Source organism: Diabrotica undecimpunctata, chromosome 5 (assembly GCF_040954645.1).
Source record: "Diabrotica undecimpunctata isolate CICGRU chromosome 5, icDiaUnde3, whole genome shotgun sequence".
NCBI classification, from domain to species: Eukaryota; Metazoa; Arthropoda; class Insecta; order Coleoptera; family Chrysomelidae; genus Diabrotica; species Diabrotica undecimpunctata.
The window spans coordinates 103,112,329-103,137,427 of record NC_092807.1 but is presented as its reverse complement, the minus strand read 5'-3'; the positions used below and the strand labels follow the sequence as shown (position 1 = coordinate 103,137,427).

Genomic DNA, 25,099 nt, shown 5'->3' with positions numbered 1-25,099 from the left:
TTTTTTTATTAAGGATAAGATAAGGATAAAAACATGGCCACTCGTTTCTTGTCTAGGGACCCATCACGACATTTTTATTAAGACAAACTAGACTAGGTCTCGGGCAGAAGGTGTTAACAAATGAGGTAAAACCAGAGGTTTGGATTCTAATTACATAATGTTTGTAAATACGCATATATTTTACCATATTATGCGCTAAATATCTATTTTTGCTTCTAAAACAAACTTGATTAAAATGTTGTATATTTTTTTCTCTTGTTGTGCTAATAAAGTAAGGATGTTAGTTGGTAGACTTACAAAATTTTTCAGTTCTTGGTACAGCATATCTGTGTGTGCAGTATATTTTTGACACTTAAAGCAAACGTGATTTATATCGGCTAAAGGTTTTTTGAACAGTGAGGATCAAACGGAGAATCTAAGATACCAATCCGAAACAAATGTGCTGTAAAGCCACCATGATTAAGTTTTAAACGTGATATAATTGATGACTTATATCTATTATAATTCCACGAATTGATGTAAGGAATGTTCGTGGTAAAACTGGATGAATTTTAAAATAGAGACTCTCTGATGTAATTGAAAATTTTCTGTACTGAGCTTCCCATCGAACCCTAACATCAGCCTTATATAAATTAATAAGATCTGATGAGTTGCACATGTTTACTCTCAATTCTGAGTCAAGTGCTTTTTTAGCTATAAGATTAACTGCTTCATTCCCGGTTATCTCTGAATGACTTCTAACCCAGACTAATGGAATTATTATAAGGAGGACTTTTAATGGCGTGCAAAACTGAGAGGGAGTCTGTTACAATTACCACATATAAAGGTAAATTCATCTCGCAGCAATCTAAAGCTTTCTTAATAGCTATAGCTTGTGCACTAAACATCGATAAATAATGTAGGACTTGATATTGCTCAACATGGTTAATACAAGAAACTAAAAATATACAGCCTGTTTTAAATCTTTTTTGGATCTATCCGTATAGATAATGATTTTATTTTCTCCTAAATTACAGAGTATAGATTTGAAAATTAATTTTAATAGAAATATATTATCTGGATATTTTGGAATTAAAATGATTTAAATATTAAGGCTTCAAAAGTAATTTCGTAAACAGGATATTTTTTTGACTATGTATTAGTTATTTATGTCTCTCACTGTCAATAAAAGCATCAGCAAGTGGGGGAAACGTTTTAATTCTCCAGTATTTGTTTGTAAGATTTTGGACCGCTATATTTGATATTTTTTTGACCATAAATGTACGAAACATCCTGTACTTTATGAGCTGTTTATTGGCTAAATACTCTCTTCGAAGGCACAAAGGCGGTTCTTGTGCTTCAGCGAGAACTGCACAATTAGGTGACGACATCATAGTTCCTAGAATTATTTTAATTGCCTTATATTGAATTCTGTCCAAGATTAATAAGTTTGATTTGCTAGTTGAGGCATAAATATTACATTCATAATCCATTATTGAGCAAATGTATGACTTATACAATGTAAGGAATATTTTAACATCTGCACCCATTTTTATTTGGAAATTACACGCAGAATGTTGAGCCCTTTCTTACATTTTTGCTTTACGTGTTTTATGTGGCTGGTAGATTGGAGTTTATTATTAATATAGATGCCAAGATATTTATATTTTTTCACTATGGGTATAGTAAAATCACATATGGTATACAAATCAGTGGTTTTAAGTCTGTGCCTAGTAAGACACATAACCGCTGTCTTTCGCTGTAAAAAACTAAAACACATAGTATGTAACCAATCACTGTATGTATGTAAATCTGTAATATATAATATGAGCTATGATAGTATAGATACAAATATCATCCACGTACTGAATAACTTTTATAATGTCATCCAACAAACTATGCAGCTCGGCTGTGTATACATTAAATAAAAGTGGACTCAATATTGATCCATGTGGCAAACCGTTATATACTATTCTTGGTCCGTAGAGTACATTTTTGTGATCACGAATATAAATTTTTTTGTTTAAAAACAATTATTAAGTTACAAAAAAATTTTGTTTTTAAAATTCTCAAATTAACCACAACATATGCCCCTTTTAGGTCAACAAATAGGCGTAAAGTGTATTTGCTATCAGATAACCATATTTGTGCATCTATAACCATATGGGTCAATGCATCTAAGGTACTACGGCCTCTCCTAAATCCATACTGTGTAGTGTAGGAGAGAATTGCTTTCAATAAAATATTATAGGCGAAACTTAATCATGAGTTCAAAAGTCTTGGTCAGAGAAGACATTAACGATATAGGTCGATATGATGATGGTAATTTTGGATCTTTATATGGTTTTTTTATTAAACATAACAATATTTTTTAAATTCTCAGCATAATCTTGGTTTACCCACCAGTTGTTAGAATTTTTTAAAATTTTATTTGTTTAGCTGAAACTCGAAGATTGTGTAAAATTGTATATGTGAAACCATCCAAACCGGGAGCCTTGCTTCTGGTTTGTTTTAATGCCAAAATTAACTCTGAATGGGTTAAAGCTTTAGACATAGTATCTGAAGTAGAATAAAAATGAAAATTGTTTAGATTGTCTACATCGGCATAAGAGACCGAAGTCTAGCTGATTCAGAACATCCTTAATTAAATCCTCGTGCAATAGAGGTTTCTTTTGTTGATGATATTTGTTTCTTATAGCTTTTACACAATTCCAAATGTTTGAAAGGGGTGTAGGTCTATGAGTTGATTAAGAAAGGTTATCTAACTATTTTTTTTTTAATTTGAAAATGAGTTTAGCCTTTGCTGCAATATTTTGATTTGTCTTCTAAACAATTTAAGTACGAGGGAGCGACTTTCAGCTATATTATAAGATTCTTCGTTCCACCAATAGGACCTTGGCCTAGTTTTTAACGGGCATGGATGCAGATGCTGCTGAAGATACAACTTCAAATATTTTTTTTGTTATTCGACAGTTATCGGAATCATTTAGAAAAATTTGTACTGATTTCATTTTCAATAAGTGCTTGAAACGCTGACCAATCGGCACGACCGTCATTCCACGTGGTTTCCGGATTGATTTCGAAAGATATGAGAGCAATTTGGAGCTGAATTTGAATAGGGTAGTGATCAGAACCTAAAGTGTCTTAATATACGAACCAGTTTACTAAATCTGCCAAGAAAGAGGAGATAAGAGTTAAATCAACTGCAGAGTGATTACCATTGGGAATAACTCTAGTGGGCGATCCGTCATTTAAATTAATTAGTTTCAAAAAATCCAAAGCTTCTGTTAAAACGTTTCTCTTGTGATCTTCTGAAATAGGGACCCACCTGTAATGGTGTACATTAAAATCGCCGCAAAAAATTGTACGAGAGATATCAAACTGTTCCAATAAATTAAACTAATCTTTTTTTTTGGCTGCCGTGTTTGAAGGTTTGTATACTGAAACGAAAGAAATATTTATATCTGACATAAATACTGCACATATTTCAATGCCCCTTAAAAATTTTTGGATTATTACACTTTCTTGATAGTTAATTGTTTGTAAGATAAATATACCAACTCCGCCATATCCGTCATCGTCATCACGGCATCTTTTAATGAAATTATATCCCTTTATATTAAAATTACTATTAGACTAAAGCCAAGTTTCGGAAAGTATGATAATATCAACATAGTTTTTATTATGGTAGTTTTACAAATTAGATTTATTAGATGTTATTAATCTACTATTCCACTGCAAAATTACTAATTGGTTTTTAATTATTTGTTTATTGGCCATTTTAAAAGTTTAATCAGTAAAATAGTTTTTCAAAAAAAAAACAATTGAATGCAAGAAATCAGCGGAAGAGACGTATTAGAAGACCGAGAGAGTGTTGGTAGGATGATATGGACTGGAACGCTCGAATTAGGCTAGAGCGCCATAGGATGGATGGGTGGAAAGAGTGGTTGGAATCTGATGCTTCGGTTTTGAAACGAGTTCGTGTCCAGATATCGACCAAAAAGCATCAGTTTTTTTAAATGTAAAAAGAATTTTGTTTATGGATTACTTTTAGACCAACTGAAAAAGAAAATTCGTGAAAACAAACCCGATTTGCAGAACAAAAACCCCTTTTCATCAGGACAGTGTCTCGTGTAATATGGGATGTTTGAGTTGTTAGGTCATCCACCGTATTTACCAAATTGGGCCCCCAGCGTCCATTTATTAATACCCAAAAAAATTCATGTTTGGAAAGCGTTTTTATCAAATGATGAGGTCATAATAGCTGTAGAAGCGTATTTTGCAGCCCTTCCAGATTCTTACTTCAGCGATGAACTTCATAAATTGGAATCTCTTTGGAACAAGTGTATTATTGTTCATTATTAATATTCATACTTAATAATAAAATGTATTTCAAACTATAAAATTGTATTTTTCTTATTGAACAACAGAACTTATCGAACAGTCTATTATGATAAACAGTAGCGGCTACAATACACATCGCTGTCTAACTTCAAGTTTGTGTATCCTTGCATTCTGATCTCTTATATTGATGGTTATAAAATACCTACTTATTTATCAGCAAGCTGTATTTTAGGACAATAATATAACTCCCGAAGATGAGATCGACAATTTAAGACCAGACAATGTATTACGCTTCACATCTCTTAAACCCCAGACTATTACCTACTCAAAACATTTTACGAACATAAAAAATGTTAATTTTTTCGATATTTCACAACAAAAATTGTTTTTATTTAACACTTTGTCTGCTGCGTGTACCATTTCTGGTACCAGTTGATGTTCACCAAGAACTGCGTCTACAAAATTTGGTCACATGAAGTGGTAATGTTTCAAACTGTGTACGTTCGGTGAAGATAGTTCTGATGCTTTTATATGCGCATCTAGGCTCCTACAGTTTACGGCTAAATTCTGGTGAAGGCGAAGCAGTTTGAGACTTATTCAACAGATGGCCGTACTATGACCGATTTTTTTAAATTCTGACGGAGCAGTTTGAGACTCTTTCAGCAGATGGCATATTACTGACTTCCAAGCGTGACTCAGTGTATTAGTTTTTACAACATTACTTTTGTGTGTTTACGTTTCTAAAGTAGACTTTACACTACATGATTTTATCATATGCCCATATCATATGATATTTTTTATGATTCCTCGTTTCTATGATGTTTTAAAAAATCGTGTTTACACTGCATGATAAGTTATGACTTATGATATGAGTGCCAATGAGTGAGGTTTTATTGATTTTTCTTTTTGTTTATGATCCTAGAGATATTAGAACAGTATAGGTATCAACTATTACATTTTTAAACTATTATAGTGGAAAATAAATCTTTGATGGCATTGGCTTCCTGACAGAAGAAAAAGGTCAGACGTCTTTGGGCTTGCAGGTGGCTCTTACGACGAAATCGTGGACAGGGTATATCAAATTTAGTGTTGATATTATACCAAATTAAAAATAATTAATAAAGAAACTAAACTAAAATTATGACTAAGCAGGCTATAAAACACTAAACTAAGCATAAAATAAACTAAATAGATAAATAATAAAAAGAAAAATACGACACAATAGCACACATTAGATAATAGGTTCAATATCAATGCAACAAACAAAAAATAAATAAAGGATGCTGTCTCTCGGTAAGTGAATGTTAGCGTGAATGTCACTGAATTGACTTCAGAATAAGGCGCGATATTTAAATATGTTGGTATTACCGGTATTATTATCGAAAATCATATGATTTTATCATGCGGAATAGGTACCGCCTATTCTCCTGTGACAAGCTATGATGAGCCGCATGACAGTGCTTATGACAAAATCATATGACAAATCACACAGTGTAAACATGGAAATTTGACTTTATGACCAAATCATATGACAAATCACATGATAAATCATGTAGTGTAAAGTGTACATAAAATTAGCAAAATGGCAAGCAGAAGAAACCAACAGATATGCTGTGCTGAACAGAAAATAATATATGGAATTACAAATGAAACATTAACAAAAACAACATTATTGGGACAATGGAGAAACAAAAATCCATTCGAAATTTTTGTTTTCTTAGGTCTTCTAATTTGGATGGTGTTGAATGGTAAACAAAGTTTGAAAGATTATTTTAGCACCAATGTGTTGTACAAAAATGAAGTTGGATAATTTGTTCACATGTCAAGGATAAAGTTTATTGTTTTAATGTTTTAAAAACATTCCTTCCCTTGCAAAGTTTGCTAATCAAGAAGTTCCAATCAGCATATATTCCTGACAAGAATTTATGTATAGATGAGACGATGATTCCTTTTCGAGGACGACTAAGCTTTCGTCAATATATATCAGGGAAGCGCCACAAATACGGTGTAAAATTATTTAAGTTGTGTGGAGTGAAAGGTTACACATACAATTTTAAAATTTATACAGAAAAAGAGCAAACACCTAACGATTGTGGTGAACCAATTTATACAAAAGTGGTGCTACAGCTTATACAGACTAGCGTGAATTTAGATACATAACATAAGATACACATTTAATAGGCACACTGAGAAAAAACAGGAAGCATAATCAGAAAGTAGTAAGTGAGGCTAAATTAAAAAGGGTGAATTAGTCATCAGACAGAGCAACTATAAATTCATAATTGGAAAATAGAAAGACAAAAGAGATATATCATGTTTCTCACTACGGAGTTTGTGCCTAAAATAGTGGATGTGCCAACAAAAAGGGATGTGGTGAGAAAGCCTTCCGAAATCGTGCGATATAATAATGTGAAATCATTTATAGACGTCTCTGATCAAAAAGAATCATATTCATTAGCAGTGCGTAGGAGTATTAAATGGTATTGGAAAGTCTCAATAGAACTTTTGGTTAATACATCTATTATAAATGCACATACTGTATAAAAGGCTATAACAAACAAAAAATAGGTGTCACTAAATTTAGAGAAGAAATGGCCTCAGAAATTTTTTGTATGATGAAAATTTGGATGATCGTCGTGTTAACCAAGAAAGAACTCACAAAAAAGTGGAACAGAGAGGTCGTTGTATAATATGTTATAAAATTAATAGGGATAGAAATGGACGTAACTTTGCTAAAAAAGAAACAAAGGTGTTAAAACATCTTGTTTATCATGCTGTGAGAAGTTCTTGTATACCATTTGCTTTTTTGACACTCATTATTGTCAATCAAAATAATAAACATTGTGTACAAAAATGGTATACCTACACAGTGTCTAAGAAGATAAAGACGCGTTTATTTCTGTCACAAACTGTGTGTACAATTTTTTGACAAGGCCTTTACACATGATTTTTTTTCAAAAAAATACCATGTTTTTAGTATTAAATATTGTGAATTTCACCAAAATATAGTTTTAGATTCTGACAAAAAACTTCAAATTTATAGCCAGTTGTCAAAGCGTTAAATACAAATATGTATATAGCATAAACAGTACATTTGATTGGGAATTAACAATGTCGTGTACGAAATCAACAATGTTGCATAGATCAGGCATAAATAGGTCAACGACACTGATCATACATTACGGCTATTCGTAAATACACTATATAGATGAGATTATTTGGAACAATCCTACGTAAACCTCCTACGGTTTTTAATAATTACTGTATAATGGGAATAAACCACCACTGCAAAATTGGAACTACTTCGTGTGACGTTTCAGCCTCGTAGAGTTTCTAAACCGAAACCATTTTCGAAATAAATGATTGTAAATATTAAATATTATATAAAAATTTGTTTTTATTGCGTTTAAAACAAACAAAAATAATCTGTTTTGTAGTTTAACCCTAGAACACTCTTGTATGTAAAAATTACATATGATTGCGAAAACTCGCTAATTACTGTCAAACGCGTCAACTCTCCCACTCCAAGTACTTTTTTTAGCAGTGCCTTGAGTTGGCTCTTGGTAATATTTTCCGTCAATTGTAATATAAATCTCGACTAAGTAGGTACTAGTGTGTCGCGATCCCTGATGGTCAATATGTAAATTTTACATGTGAAGAGCATTAATAGATAAATAAACGTACGTTAATTTGAAGTGTTAAGAGTTTTATCAAACATTTTTTTATTATAAAATAAGTAGAAAGGCGCTAACATATGCCGAACATGAATGGTTGATTTACGAGAGTAGTGAGAGTGAGGAAGAAGATCATATTGAAGTGGATAGCGCTGGAATTGATAGTGACTCTGATGACAGCATTGTTGATCCCGATTTTGTTCCCGATGAAGAAAACGTGGAGAGGACGTGGAAAAAAGTCTAAAATGTATATGGAAAAATACAAAGAGTACTACAATGCCTACAACAAAGCGAAGACTACTTTTAAATGCCCCTAGGGCACAAGAAGAAGTGTCACCTAGTATGAGTTTTGAAGGGGTAGGTTGATTTTATAATTCATCGGCTAGCCTGCACTTAATTTTATTTTTGTAATTTATAGGATGTTGCTGTCGATACTGAAACAATGATCCAACCAGACCACGCGCAGAGAGGGGAGCCCTCCAGTACCAATTTTCTGGACATATTTATTTAATTTGGTTTGTGCCAATTGTTAAACTAATCTCAATAATTTTTAGGGTACCGCTATTGATCTCGAACACATTATAGTTCAATATGGAGATACTCTTATGAGAAAAAATGGATATCTTTGGGAAACCACGCCACAAGCAATCGGTAAAACACCTGCAACCAACGTTGCCAATGTAAGGCCTGGTCCTTTAGGCTTAATTCAAGGCCATTTTGGAACCTTTGCGTGCATTCAAAATATTTTTCACCGATCCGATGCTAACTAAAATAGTGACATATACAAATCAAGAAATAAACCGAAAAAACGAAAAATTATCATGACGCTACCCAAAGAACATCTGAAACCAATCTAGAAGAACTGAAGGCGCTCTTGGGACTTTATATATTCCCAGCAGTACTAAAGGAGAATCACTTGTCATCGAATTTTATGTTTAATATTTCGTTTTTCGGTGTCAGATACAGGGCGACGATGAGCAAATTTCGATTTAAATTTCTGACTGCTTGTATTAGGTTCGATGATAAGAGAACTAGAGCTGAAAGGAGAGAAATTACTGCTTTTGCCCCCATATCAGAAATATGGGAGAAATTTATTAACCATTGTAAAACAAATTACAAGTCCAGTTTATATTTGACATTTGATGAGCAGCTGGTGGGTTTTAGGGAAAAATGCAATTTTCGCATGTACATAACAAATAAACCTGCTAAGTACGGGTTAAAATTAGTTTTGTTATCCGATATCGTCACCAAGTACTTGGTCAATGCTAAACCGTATTTAGGCAAATCTGCCCAAACAAATGGCCTTCCTCTAGCCGATTACTTTGTAACTGTTTTAACAGCTCCAATTCACGGCACTAACCGGAACCTGACCATGGACAACTGGTTCACGAATATTCCTTTGCAGAGAAATTACTAAAAAGGCCCTATAATTTGACAACACTTGGGACGATTCGGAAGAATAAACCACACATTCTATCAGAATTACTGGAAAATAATAAGCAACGTCATATCAACACGTCTATGTACCCATATAGTAAAACTTGCTACTTGGTGTCCTATAAATCTAAAAATAATAAAATAGTGACTCTACTATCAACAATGCATAAAAAGGGAACAGTTAACACAAATACAAAAAAACTCGAAATGATACTGTCGTATCATTCTACGAAAGGAGCAGTCGATACGTTTGACCAAATGTGTCAAAATAAATGTGCGAACCGCAAGAAAAAAAGATGGCCTTAATATTGTTCTGAAGCTATTTTCTTGTGGCATTTTAAATTAATTACTATTTAAATGGGAATAAGCCACAATTAAAGGTTAAAATACGTTTATTGACGTTTCAATTTCCACTTCGGAAATCGATCTCAAAATACGAACATTAGTGATAATGTTCTCATTATCACTTCATATTATTTTTATAAAAAGTATTAGCTTTTAGGGGTTTTTAAAGGGTTTTAGGGGTTTAAAATTGTGAATAATTAATTTTCATATTAGAGAACACATTACAATATTTACCTTATGCTTATCTATATAATTAAAATTAAAGTATTTAAAATTTGTGAAATTAGTGAGTTATTTAATCTTTAGTTTAAACATTTTTGGATAATGGATATTAAAGTTTCTGCTCTATAATACTATACTATTTTGCCTTTTGACGTGACAACGTCTTAAATTAGGTTGTGGCTCCCACTCAAACATGATCGGTCCGCTGGTGCGATGCTATTTCTCCTATCATCGTCCTATCCTCAACAAAATCACTCAAATAGAAATTAGTTAAGTTTAAGTTTACATGTACAATGTTTTAGTAAACAAAATATATTTCTATAGTTAAAATTTGTGCAATTCTTATTTTCATTCAATTCCTTGTTCCTATTGTGCAATTTAATAATATTCATATCAATAAATATTCTACCGAGAAAAAGACGTTGTCACGTAAAATCTTCGCCCGTAAAACCGACTTTACAGGCAACCGATTTTTTTTTAATTATAGTTTAAGGTTGTGGGAAGAAAAACAACTTGGGTGTTTCTCTATTAAATCTAAAGAAGACCGAAGTTCATAAAACGCCAATACCATGTCCTAGTCATGGTATTTAGAGAGAGATTTACTTCTAACAGATACATTTAAAGGACTAAAAATCATTAATAAAGCCAGCGTAAATGTCTTCTTTCAACAGCAAATGTCTAAAATAAGCAAAAAATGGATAGAATATTGTCCATGAAGTTATTTATTAAATACACCCAAATTGCCGAAGAAAGAATAGGTACTTCATTATGAGCAAGTGCATAATAAAACTGTGCTCGATATCTGCCTTTCATTTGATCAAAGTAAATTTATCTTTAACTGTTAACGGAACATTTTAAGTTTATTTAAACACGTATTTACAGTATATAATAGTCTCCCGTTTTATACCGCTTCGCGGCTTTGGGAGTATAGCAGGGCAGTCTGCTATATCTAGGGCCTACGGTATACAAGGAAGGTAACATGGCCAGTGCTACGCTTCAACCGCCTATTATTACCCCTGGTTTATCCAAGGTACTCATTTTATTCAGGCTGAGTCGACCTGGGGCCTATAGACATTTTTTAAAAATGTCTAGTTATTCTTGCCGGCGGTAGGATTCTAACTCCGGACCACCGGCATGCGAGGCAAGCATCCTACCGCTTGCGCTACGCAGGCCCTTACAGTATTGTATGATAATTGTTTTGTGTTACCTTGTGTATCTATATTGATTTTTTATAATGTTTTTTATATCCAAAATTATACTGTTGCTTTACATAGATACTTACGTGACAATCAGCTATGAAAGTTGTAACGATAAGACTATCAAAGAGAATTGAAATACTATTATAAAATAATACCCCAATCAACTATGGGAACTTATCGTCTATGCTTCGTCTAGCTCAGTCTCTCAAGTGTGAATCCGTCTTGTCTTAAACTATGAATTAAACCATAAAAATTTAGCTGGTAACAGACAAAACAATGCATTAACTAATCATAATGATATTTAAAAAATAAAAATTAATGGGAAAATCCTAGTAGTTGGCTGTATACCTTAGTTAAAAAACTTATACAGAAGTAAAAAACTTCAAAATTTGTATATTGGTATAAAAAACATTTATTAAAACTTTTGGTACTTGTAGCTAACACTAAAATTGCAGTGGAGACATCAATATATGGTTTGCATATTTAAATTTAAATTATAATGCGACCAAAGGTAGAAGGTTGAGTAAAAGGTAGATTTAGGGTAGTTTGGCGGTTGACACAATTGGGGCTAGTCCTTATGTCTCTGCAAATCTCAAGGTCCTCATACAAATCCAACCGTAAAGTGTTCGTATCTTGGATGTTGTGAATTTATTTGACACCGTCAGGTATGTTAAAATGATGATTGTTAACTTTAAGGTCATGGTAAAAAGCTGATGTATTATCTCTTTTAGAGCGTTCTATAGATCTATAATCTATTTCTAATGAGTGTAGAGTAATAAAATCTCATGAAGTATTCAAAAGCGCTACAGGGTAATCCGTCAATAATCCGTCAATAAATTCCGTCCGCATTGCAAAATTCTGTCGTTTCATAAAGAGCAGGTAGGTATCACCCTGTTTTAAGGGATTAGTCCATTGTTATCGACAGATAAACACTGAGCCAGAGGCGCGCTAGTGGGTTAATTGACAAAAGAATATGCATTCTTAAAAATCATATTAAAGGAAATAAAAATGTAATACAGCAGAACAGTGTTATTAAAAAAATATAAAATGTAACAATAAAATATATACGAACCGAAATCGGGAAATACTCACAAACACACACGAATGAACTTTACATATTGAAACACTTGTGGGGAGTTTAAATCAATTTATTCACAAAAACTACAAAAACTTTACTGGATACGTTATTACAATTCTACATCACTATAGTCTTCATCCGAAGAACTGTCATCATCCCCTGGTGTTATAATTATAGGGTCAACCACCTGATCGACCAAGTTGTCCAGTTCCCACATTTTATCTTCCTCTTTTAAAACATGCTGGATTGCTTTTTGCCAGTTTTCTGATGTGATTTCCATAATGGCTTGATCAAACAATGTGGTATTGTGCCTTGCAACATATCCTTTAACTTGTACCCATATAAGTTCTATGGGATTTAATTCGCAATGATATGGCGGTAGGCGTAGCACAGTTACTTCATACTTTTCTGCTACATCTTCTACGGCATATTTTATGAAGCGAGATTTATGTTGTTTTACTACGGCTAGTAGTTCCTTCTTTATTGAATTCGTCTCAAACTGAATACCTTTATTTGACAGCCAGTTCTTGCTTTCTCCAAGCTGAAGTTGGTACCTTCTCTATGTGCCTTGAATGGTAGCTTGCATTATCCATAACCACGACCGAATCAGCTGGAAGAAATTTTAACATTTCCCCGAAGTAGTCTTCGAAGACATCCTAATTCATGTCCTCATGATAATCTCCCGTCCGACACGACTCAAAGCTTAACAAACCTTCTTTTAAAAATCCTTCTTCGCTTCCAATGTGAGCAATTATAAGCCTCTTCCCTTTTCCCGAAGGCACTTTAATACCCGTCGAAAGGCCTTCTATGAAAGCTTGGCGAGCACTTGTTACATTTTTATCTTGCCACATTTTTTGGACTATATAACCTTCGTTTATCCACGTCTCATCAAGATAAAAAATTTTCTTGTGCTCTCTGCGGTACTGTTTTATAGTTCTCAAATATTTTCGTCTCCAGCAAATGATTTCATCACTTTCCAGTAATAGTGCCTTTCGATTGTGCTTTTCCCAGGAAAAATTCATACTTTTTAAAGTTTTCCATAAAAGTTTTCTGGATATCAAAGGAATATCGTTATCTTGGCTTATCTCCATTAGTATTTTGTCAAGGGTGGGTATTTCCTTTTTAAAATAAAACGAATGAACTTTTCTTCGAATGTCACGTTTGGTGTCTTTACCTAAGATTTTTATTGGTCTTCCTGATTTTCTCTTGCATGGACTTAACTGGCCTGATATCTTTCTTTCTCGCAATAATTTAAAAATCGTGGACTGTCCAATTCCAGTCATTCGGGCACATCGCTCAACACTTTCTTGCACAGACAAACTAGGGTGATCGTGTTTTATGCAATCATATACATTTAAAATTATAACTTTTTCACTAACAGATAGCGGAGAATTTTTTACACCTCTTTTCTTTGGAGTAAATGTCGCCATTTTATAACTTTTTCACTATTTCTATATCACAATATTACTGTACGTTTAATTGGTGTAGTAACAATTACTAACTCGAATATCGAATGTCGAATGATAATAATAAAATAAAAGAGGGATTATAATGAAAGTGTAAGTAAAACCTCATTACGCGTTATTAGTCTTCATGTTGATTTATTTTAGTTCTTAGTAATATTAGGAGGTGCGTCATACCCTTATCAGTTTCTTCTAATGCTTTTATTCGTTCAGTAAGGAAGTGAATTTGTTTTTATAAATAAAAATGTAATTAGCTTTAATGACCATATAATGGAATACGAGTTTGAAGAATAAGTTAATCGAAAAATTAAATAAAATTGGTTATCACAAAATATCCAAAATATGATATTTTGAGGTACATCAATTTTTGACGACGAAGTTGACATCCGACCATTTGCCTACGCCCATGACGACACCGAAATTCAGGCAAATTTTATGACACTTCATGATTTATTACTCTACACTCATTTGAAACCAATTATAGTTGGAAGTGACCTATAACTCCTGCCAATGTAGGAGGCATCGCAATCAGAACAAGTCAGTCTGTAAACCCCACTACGGTTCCTATAGTGTATTATCTTTGGTATTTGTCAAGAAATGGTTAAGAGTATTTCCAACTTTAAAAGGTATTATGTGTGTGTTTTCTGAAGAATTAATTAAAATACATCTGATCTTTTCAGATAATGTCGGGTGTGATATTTATGGTAAAGACCTATAAATTAGGGTAGAAGAAAAAGATTGATTAAAAGCAGAATTTTAAAGCAATCTGGATTCTTTTTTACGGATGAGTTTATCTATTATAAAAGGATCATAACCATTGTTGACAGCTATTTGTTTTATGACGTTGAGTTCTTTATTAAAGGAGTCAGTTGAAATAGGTATGAAATATAGTCTGTTTATGAAACTTCTAAAAGCAGCTAATTTGTGTGATAAAGGGTGATTGGAATAAGAATGAATGACATAACCGGTTTATGGTGGGTTTACGAAAGATACCAAAGTCAAATTGATTGTTGAGTCTGGTAATAGATAAATCTAGAGAGATGGCTTGGGAAGATTCTAATTACATAGTAAATTTGATATTTGGATGGATATGATTAATTTTAAGAAGTATTTGTTAAGCTGAGTCATGATTACCTGAAATGAAGACTAAACAGTTATTAACATAACGGAACCAATGTAAAATTTTAGGATTTTTTATGATGTGATTGGATTCTAAATGATCCATAAAGACATCAGCCAGGAAGGGGGATAAGTAACTGCCCATTGCTAGACCATCGGGTTGTTTGTAAAATTTGTTATTGAACCGGAAGAAATCTTGAGATAGACATAATTCAAGGATATCCAGTATCGATGAAATGACGTTGGACTGAATAGACTTGTTAACTAGGAGTGTTTTTACCAGACTAAGAGTTTCGAGTTTGGGCACTGAAATAAATAAATTGCTAATGTCAAAAGAAAGTTATGTCAGGATTGAGACTAATGAGATGTAGTTTATCAACCAATTGATATGAATTTATTACAGTAAAATGAGGAGTAAAATTGATTTTTTAAGCTACTAAGATGAATTTAGATAAAATAGACACTAGAGTGTTAATAAAACTAACAACGGGACGAATGGGAATTCCAACTTTATGTATCTTAGGCAAACCATACAAACTTGGAGTAAGAGGGTTACCAGGTAGTTTGTTGTAGGGAGCATCATGATTTGAATGAAAATCAGAATGTTTTTTGAGTTTGGATATAAATACCTTAGAAGGATCAGTTGGTATAAGAGTGAAGTGATTGTCATCTTAAAAAGAAGACACTTTATTGTTGTATGAATCACGGTCTAAATAACCAAACAATTACCTTTGTCAGCCTTAGAAAAAATTAGGTTGTGTCTAGAAATTTTATGTTTGATTGATTTAAGGGTCTTAAGCTGTGATTGTGTTTGCTTGAAGAAAAAATTATGAGAAAAAGAGAGTTTAAAGTATCTGAAGCATTTGATAATGACGAAATTTTGTTTTTAAATTTATTGATGTAACAGTAACAGGAATTTCTCGTTAACGTTCTTTGGGAAAGAAATAATGAATAATGTTTTTGGATTACTATGTCGGTGTCAATGGATAGACTCTCAAGATCGTTTAAAGCCAAATCTTTAGGAACTGAGTATTTGAGACCATAGTTTAGAAGTTTAATCTCATCTTCTGCAAAGTTGATATCGGTAAGGTTTTTTATTCTAGGATAAAATTTAAATTCTGAAAATTTTTTGTTATTTGTTTCATGAGAAGCATGATCATGCAAAGCTTTAACCCTGATAAGATTAATAAGTTTATTGTTTAATCTATTGAATTTAATTAAATTAGTAGAATCTACCTTGTCATGTACATCTGTCAAAAAAATGTTAATATTAAGGAATCCAAAAATATCGAGCAACGAGTCATACATTACCCTAAGCTTACAGTTGATGTATGTTGAAAGGTTTTTTTATACCAATATACAAATTTTGAAGTTTTTTACTTCTGTATAAATGATATTTTACACTAGCAAACCCTGCCTATAGCTTTACAATAAAATTAAATGATACTTATGGCATCGATGGGTTGCTTGCTTCTGTATAGGATGTTTTTGCCTTTAGATTATGTAGGTAGGTCTTAGGTATTTGCCATTTGAGTGCTCTTGAAGAAAGCTGTAGTCTTAGTTGGTTGGATGTGGTTAATTCCTCGTCTTATTTAATAAATTATTCCATAAACTAGAATATGACACAGGGTGTATTAGCGAGACATCAAAGCAAATTGACTTCATTGCCAATTATTTTACAAAATCACAATTAAACAAATAGCAGATGGCAAGGATAAAGTAAAATAAAATTCTTATTAAAATTAGCTAAGTTTTGTAAGATTCTTACATGCATACAATCAGAAACGTGGCTTTGGAAGAAGTAAGGTTATGAATATTTAAAAAACCTGCCAGAATTATAAAATATAGGTTACAATAAAAGTACTCACCCCAAGAGATTTCTGCAGACCATAAAATGAACCTTATTTTATATTTCGTTCTTTTATAAATTTCAACTACACACAAAAAAAATATCCCACCACGTTAGAAAAGCGGATTAACTAAAATAGTGGTGAATGACTACAAAGAAGTATAGCACAGAAGCCATAGAACATATGTCTATTGTGAATTAGCTCTTCTGTCAAAATAGAGCAGAATATTTAGTCTACCGAACAGAAAGAGAGAGGGTGCCAACTATTTTTTAAAGAAAAAAAAAAGTAAAAAAAGAAACTGTAAGTTAAGGAATTAATAAATTAATAAATAAATTAAAATAAAATACTTATTTAAATATAAATTAATAAAGATGTGAAGTTTATAACGCTACAAAGTCATTGCGATTGGCTTTACTTGCCGTATCATATTTTAGCATACTCCTGTTTGATTTTGTAGATGAAAGGTTTGTGTGATATAGATATCCAAAGTTCGTCTCATAAGATTTAGTTTTCGAAAAAGCTGGGTTTTTACGCTAATTCGTCCACCTTTTGTAAGGAAATCTGAATTATGAATAACTACTGGTTTTTTTGTCTTTATCACGCATATTTTTAATTGGTACTTATAATCTTCTGTATGTGTGTTAGTGTGGAGTCATGGACCTTAACTGAAACATCACTGAAGAGACTCGAAGCATTCCAATATGTGGTGCTATAGACGCATGTTGAGGATTTCCTGGATAGACAGAGTTACCAACGAAGAAGTACTACATAGAATGGGTAAAAAGCGCGAACTAGTCGTAACCATAAAACGTCGCAAACTAGAATACCTGGGCCATATAATGCGCAATGAACAACGATATGACCTACTTCGGCCCATACTTCAAGGTAAAGTGCATGGGAAAAGAGGTCCAGGACGAAGAAGAATTCCCTGGCTGCATAACCTACGAAAATGGTTTAACTTAACCACTACCGGACTTTTCAGAGCAGCAGTCAACAACGTCAGAATAACCATGTTAGTGTCAAACATCCGTAACGGATAGGCACCATAAGAAGAAGATGTTTGTTATTTATTTAATCTGTTTACTTGCTTTAATTATAGTTTATTTATATTCCTCTTGCTTTTATTTGTTTATGATAATATACATACATAAAGCAAAAGGGAGACACCAGCGAGTCCTAGATTGAACATAAACATTCTCCTCTCTTTTTGATGGTCTTAATTATTATATCAAGGTCATCGTATGAAAGCAACACTGACCAAAGACACCACTTGATATCGCTGATATAGTCGCCTCGTATTTCGGTGAGACTGTGTAAAAATATATTTATCTGTAATAAAAGCAGACAATAAAAAATAAAATAAAAGTACTCTACCAGGAGTAGTTATTAACTGCAAAATTATCAATGACTAAGATGTATAATAATACAAAGTTTTAATATTCTCATCGATATTTACATTTAGATGAGCCTGGTAAAATATGTACAGTCGCTCAGATAAAGTTATCATCGATGCATTCTTTGCGTAAGATAACAATTTTTGCCTGAGCAACCGAAACCATAAAGTAGTTTATCCCAATAAATTTCGTTTCGACCGTCCAGTGGTTTACAATTGGGTAGGCAGGTATAATATTTTATATTATTTTAAACTTTATTTTTAAACGAAATATTGTTTATTTGGATGAAACCTGGTATGGTATTCATGACACCGTGAAAAAAGTTGGACGAATAATAACAAAAAGTGTTCTAATTCATTACCCAATAAAGGACAGAATTATAATTTTACACTGCGGTGTAGAAAATGGATGCATCGACGATTTATTATTAATATCTGTAAAAAAATAAAGACGTGAATCTAGATTATCATCAGGATAGGAGGGTTCAATTTGTGAATCATGGTTTGAAAAATCTATATATATATATATATATATATATATATATATATATATATATATTATATATATATATATACATATATATCGCACAAGAAGTTCGAGCGTCAATTATAATGCTTTCAGCTATCAATATGATGGAAATGAAGTATAAAGAAAGTTCAACTCAGGAACCATAGATGTAAACGTTTAATGTTTTTTTTTGAAGAAAAAAACAGAATTTAGTTTTTATAAAACTAACTTCTGCAGCTGAAGAGCCAGCGGAACCCTCTAATCAATTGGAATATCTTTACAAAGCCGTGTAGTAAAATGTAAGCGACATTTTCAATACCTCTCTGATGATACCATCCAAACATATGCTGAAACATGTTTATGAAGAATTGTGTTCTAAATTGTCTAAATCAGAAGGAATTGTAGAAACATATTTATCAGAGTGTCCAAAGCAATCTGCTACAAGACTATAGGAGAAACATCTTACCTACATGACAGGACAGAGAATTATAATTTTACACTGCGGTGGAGAAAATAGATGGATCGATGATGTATTATTAATACCTACAAAAAAATATTAAAGGAACCTCTTCTTCCGAGATTACCTAAATATAGTGTGATTATCATGGACAACGTATCATATTATTCAAGATTAATGAGAAAATTCCAAATATTACTTGAAACAAATTACAAATTCAAGAATTTGTTTGAGAAAGATTTGTACTTTGAAGCATCATATAGTAAAAAGGAATTGTTGGAAGTTGTTGACAGTAGACAGTACCAGAAGGAATATGTTGTTGATAACTGTACTCGCAGTAATGGGCATACCGTGCTTGGTATGCCGAGTATTACAATTACTTCCTCCTTACTATTGTAAATTGAACCCAATAGAGTTAATATGGACACAACTTAAAGGTAATAGAAGAAGAAGAAACGTGGCTCCTAAATTTTTGTCTACTGCTCTCCAGTTAATTAGAAGAGAAGTCACAAAGATCACAGCAACCAACTGGAAAAGTGTAATCAAACATGTAATCGCAGTGGAAAATGACTATGTTAAATATTTACCAGCATTAACCAAATGAACTATAAATATAGAAGATACAACTGATACTAGTGATAACAGTGATTATGAGTAGATTATTAAGTTCTTATTTCCAACTAGGTGTTAGTTGAAACCTTTATTTTTATTGTAATTGTACAAATTCTCGTTTTGCTTATATATCTTTGAATATAGAGTACAAATACACTTCATGATAGAACAAAAACATACAACATAATTTAATTTAAAATAATCAAAGTACAGGTTAAGTTATTATAAAATACCTGCTAGATATATAAAAAAGATGTTCATAAAAGTTTTAGACCTATTACCCATTTTTAAATTATTGAGATACTAAGTCTTCTCTCACACGGTGTCAAACCAAAGTTGTTAATAGAATACGCTGTATATAATTAAAAAAATTAATTCTTTATTTTTTTATTACAATAACTAAGTTATCAGGGATAAAATGTGATCATAAGTTTTAAAACTTATGAGCAGTTGTGTTATTAAAACGTTTGTATACTAAAATACTTGTACATAAAAAATTTATTTAATTGTATGTGATAATTACTTTTATTGACAATTTTTTATAGGTATTGTTATTTTACAATAAGTTCTATTTAGCCGAGTCGATTAGTGTTATCACTTCCTAGATATATCACAGAAGTTAACAACACCAATATTTTTTATTTAAACTTTATAGAAAATGAAACTTTTTCTTAAATAAAAATAAAAACTTTTATTTAATTAAAAATTAGATATCTACGCTACTGTTCAATAAAGTAGTGGTAACTCTAACAGTGTTGCCATTTTAGTAGTATTTTACTCCTCTGGTTCCTATAAATTTTCTCACGAAATTACGTGTCGACTATACCTAGAATAAATGGTCTATATAATGTTTAATTTTTTGACAGTTAAGAATCTATTACGAATTCAACCTCGAATTTGTAAAAATATAATCAATTAATAAAGAAACAATTTTAGTATATAAAAATATTCCAGAATGGTTTTATAAAACATTAAATTGAGTAAACGAAACTCCGTATTGTAATAAATAATAAGCAATTCCAAACATGTATTACTAAAGTGGAAAATAAGATACCTATATATGTAAATATTTTATGTTTGATATCTTCTTAATTATTATTTAAATGTTTATAATGCATGTATTTAAAAAAATGATTGGAAAACAATTGAAATTAAAACTATTGTGGAATGGTATATTAACTAAATGATTTCTTTTTTAGGTTATATAGTCAACCAACCAACATCTATCACAAAAGGGAATCGTGTGCTTCGGAAATTACCACCACCACCATTGTCACCGTAAATGGGGGAGGCACTAGACCCACCAACGGCACCCCCAAAGCTCGAAGTCCCTTTCTATACCCGCCGAGACCTAGCTACGGGGGGAGCGTGTGAGCATCCCGATATCACAGTGTGTGAAAAGCTAAAACTGAGGAATATCAGATCGTGTTTTCAATGTTTGATTTCAAACTCTATTCATTCCTTAAGAGACTATTCAGTTATTTTTAAAAACGGCCTCGGTGGAAATAACTTCCTTGAATTTTTGTACTATGTTATGTACGATATGTTTGTTGTTTTTCAGAAATCGTTTTGTTTTGTTAATGTATTTGACCGACAATTGACAAAAAGTTAGTTAATCTACTATAGTAATTTGTAAACTTCTCTCTAGCAGACTTCGTTCATAAACTCACAAAACTGATGATGTCTGGACTAAAAAATATTTCAGCATCAGATATAAATATTTATAATAGGGTATTTCAAAAACCAAACTCTGGCACATTATTATAACCAGTAAGAAAAATCACTGAAAAGATAAGTAACTATAATTTGTTTCCATTGTGCTGAAAGTACATGGTGTTGTTATTGATGCAGGTGATTAAAGGAAATTTGTGAATAATCATTGCTTTTGTAATGTTCGTTATCCTGCCTCCTTTTAATCTTTTTTGTCCTTTTGTTTTTTCCCTGTAGTATATATCGATCAGCAGCAACAAGTTTAAAGAAACCGTTGACAAGAGAAAAAACATACAGTCCACAGCAAGCTATCGAAGCACACACACACACACACACACACCTACACACACATATACACACACATACACACTCTTTTTAACTTTTATTTATAGTAAGTTTGCTATTATATTAGTAATAAACCGTTGTTTTTACGTAAAATCTTCAAAAGATATTCACCGCTTCATTTGCTTTTTATAGCCTCTGTTTCTTTATGGACAAATAGTTTTTTTAAGTAAATAAAAATAGGTAAAAAGTTCGGTGTGTCAAACCCGGAAAACTACAAAAAGCACATATAACTCCCCGGAAATTTTTAGTGTAACATATATACACCACATTTGTAAATAGGAAGAAAATTTTTTAAAAATACGTTATTTAAGAAACATCTCTGAATAAAATCGTAATAAACCGGGTTATAACAAAATGGTTTTAATGAGTTTATGAATGACTTTTCTAAAAATTTACGAATCGTAGCTTTTATAATTTTCTTTATTTATTTCGTGGACCTTATTTTAAAGATCCAGAAAAACATTTTTAGAAAACCGCACATTGCTACTAAAAATAATATAAAAGAAATAAAAATGGTTTTTAACCTGATTAGTAGTGTCAATAATCTTTTTAATAAAAGGGACAAATCCGTTATACCATTTAAGGAAATCATAGATGAGATTGCTAAATAGGCCTTTTTTTTTCCTCTCCCAAGTTTCTTCTTCTTTTTGATACATTGTCTAAGTTTCACATGGATACAATACTGTTGGTCTCACCACTGTTTCAAAAGTTCTAATCTTAGCTGCTCTGGACAAGTTTGTTGCCTTCAACAGTGTATTTAATGATCCTACTGCTTTGCTGCCTCTCAACCCCAACGTATCTATTTCTGTTGCTTTGCCTCCTCTATTTGTAACTATTAATTCAAAATAATCAAATTCTGAAACGTTTTTTCCTCTCATTTTTTTATACTTATAGTCAGGCCATAGTTTGCATCTTTTACATCAAATTTTGTAAATATTTTTCGAAGTTCTATTCTTAAACGTGCCAAAAACATCAAATCATTTGCTAAACCTACGCATTGTTGTCTTTTGTTAAGAGAGAGAAAAATGCAGAAGAAAATAGATGGATCACTCTAAGAACGAATGACGCAGAGTGCAAATTTGTAAAAGTTTGAACAGAATATAATTATTTTGGATTAACAGATACAAATAGAGAAGGCGATGAAAGAGAAATAGACACGCGGTTGTTAAAAAGCAGCAAAGCAATAGGATTATTGTTAAAGGCAAAAAGGTATCCAGGGCAGTTAAGATTCGAACTTATGAAGCAGTAGTAAGACCAACAGTATTGTATTAATGTGAAACTTGTACAATGTATCAAAAAGAAGAAAAAAATTAAATAGGTAATAGCGCAGAAAACAAACCAGGAGCTAATAGATATTTGTAAGAGACTCAGATTACCACAAAAGATCCGAGCACAGAGAGTTAGATGGTTGGGACATGTTTTACGAATGCCAAAAGAAAAACACGTCCTAAGGTCCTGTAAGTAGGGAAACAAGGAAAGAAAAGAAGAGGGAGACCAAAAAGGAAGTGCCGTCTGGACCGACATAAAAGAAATGGGAAGAGGAGACTGGAAAGTACAAGTGATGGACCGTAAAAAGTGGAAAAGAACTAGTTAAGACCATCGAAACTATGGGTTTCTAGGGCCTGTAGTGCTGTTATATTTACATTTCCTTGGCCGTATTCTGGCTTATGGCGTTTGTCAGTATTTGGTCATCTGCCAGAGCGTTTAAATATTAATTTATTGTTTTTTTATTAATTTTGTCTATTTCTCTAAACTGTTGAGTGAGTCGTTTAATACGTTTGTGACTTTTTCTTTTCTTTGCACTAATTCTCAAATTTTTATAAGCTAATTTTGACGTACGATTCTTTTCTTCTATAGTTCGCAGCTGTTCCCCCATATTTTCTTTAATGCTTTTTCAATACAACCTACCCACAGAAGATGTTACGCATATTCCTGTATAATCCTGTATGGATTTTTTATTTCCCTTTTTATATATGTAGCCCATTTTCCATTCCTTCAGTTCTTTTTTTCATTTAAATAAGCATTTTTTTTAATATTTATTTTAATTCTTGATTTATTTAATTTTTATTAATTGTTGTTCTTTAAATATTTAAAACATTAACAGAAGAAAAAAACTATTAAAATCTTTATCAAAGATATATAATTAAAAAACCCAATCGGGTTATATCATAAAGACAAAACCAATCCATATTCCATCATCAGTGTCTAGGTATACATGTTTTAAGCCACTAAATATCTGGGTAAAAACCCGTTAAAAATTGTAGGTTAAAATTAAGTTTACATTATTCGATCTTATATATTAAGATGTTAAAGTTACCAGTGGATTTGATGTACGACTCTACTTGAAGTTGCTGGTCCTCAGACAAAGTGTCTACGAGGACTTGAGTTGCTATCATCACTATTTTCTTTTAACGTGATGGCCCAAAGATGTTTGGATGTTAATCGAGATCTTTATGTATGCTTTATATACTACACCAAGTCATTCGATAAGGTAAAACATGACCGACTTATAGAAGTATTCAAAAACAAGAATCTGGATGTGAGTGATGTAACATTGATATCAAATTTAGACTACAGCCAACGATAAAATGTGAAAATTGGAGGAGAGGTGTCAGAAGAAGTGGAGATAAGGAGATATTGTTTAATGCTTCTTCTGAAGCTTTGGTAAATATCATACAAGAAGCTTTGGAAAACGAGACAGTCGGCATAAAAGTGAACGGAAGTTTAATTAACAACATTAGGTATGCCGACGATACAGTCATAATAGCCGACAATAATAAGAAGGAAGAGGATACTCTGGAAAGATGGAAAAGGAAAATATTGAGACGCATATTCGGAGGACGAAAGACAGAAGATGGTTGGGAGAGAAGAACCAACAATGAATTAATGGCTTTATACAAAGAACCTACCATTACTAAGTTCGTCAAGTCACAAAGAATGAGATGGTTGGGACATGTGGAAAGAATGGCAGCAAACAGAATGCCTAAACTAGTAATAACCAGAAAACTAATCAGCCCCCAAAGAAGGGGTAGACCCAGAACGAGGTGAATTAGCAAAGTGGAGGAAGACCTTAAACACGTGAAGGTGAGGCACAAAATAGAAGCGAATGGAGAAATATTATTCACAAGGTCCTTCAGAGCAGTAAAGAATGTTGTATATACATATTTAAGTTAAAGTTTTGTTTAAAATAATTGTAATTAGTTTATATTGGGATTATATTTTAAAAAAAATGCCCTAGGCCTTAAAGGCTTGTTGTGCGTAAAAATAAATAAATAAATAAATAAATGGTATAGAGCCAGATACAGGAACTTAGTTTTTTTGTGGAATTTACAGAAGAATTTAAAGAAAATTAATGATGGAATCA

At 32.1% G+C, this 25,099-nt stretch overlaps 1 protein-coding gene across 4 annotated transcripts in view; it reads left to right on the top strand.

The window, feature by feature from the left end:
• Positions 1–24,364, top strand: part of LOC140441595 (diuretic hormone receptor-like) — an 890,067-nt gene extending 865,703 nt beyond the window's left edge. For all 4 annotated transcript variants that reach the window (XM_072532430.1, XM_072532429.1, XM_072532431.1 and 1 more), the window contains one exon: positions 20,880–24,364. In XM_072532430.1, coding sequence (XP_072388531.1) covers positions 20,880–21,054 — 175 coding nt within the window. In that variant the 3' untranslated portion in view covers positions 21,055–24,364. The remainder of the gene's footprint in view (positions 1–20,879) is intronic.
• The last annotated feature ends 735 nt before the right edge of the window (positions 24,365–25,099 follow it).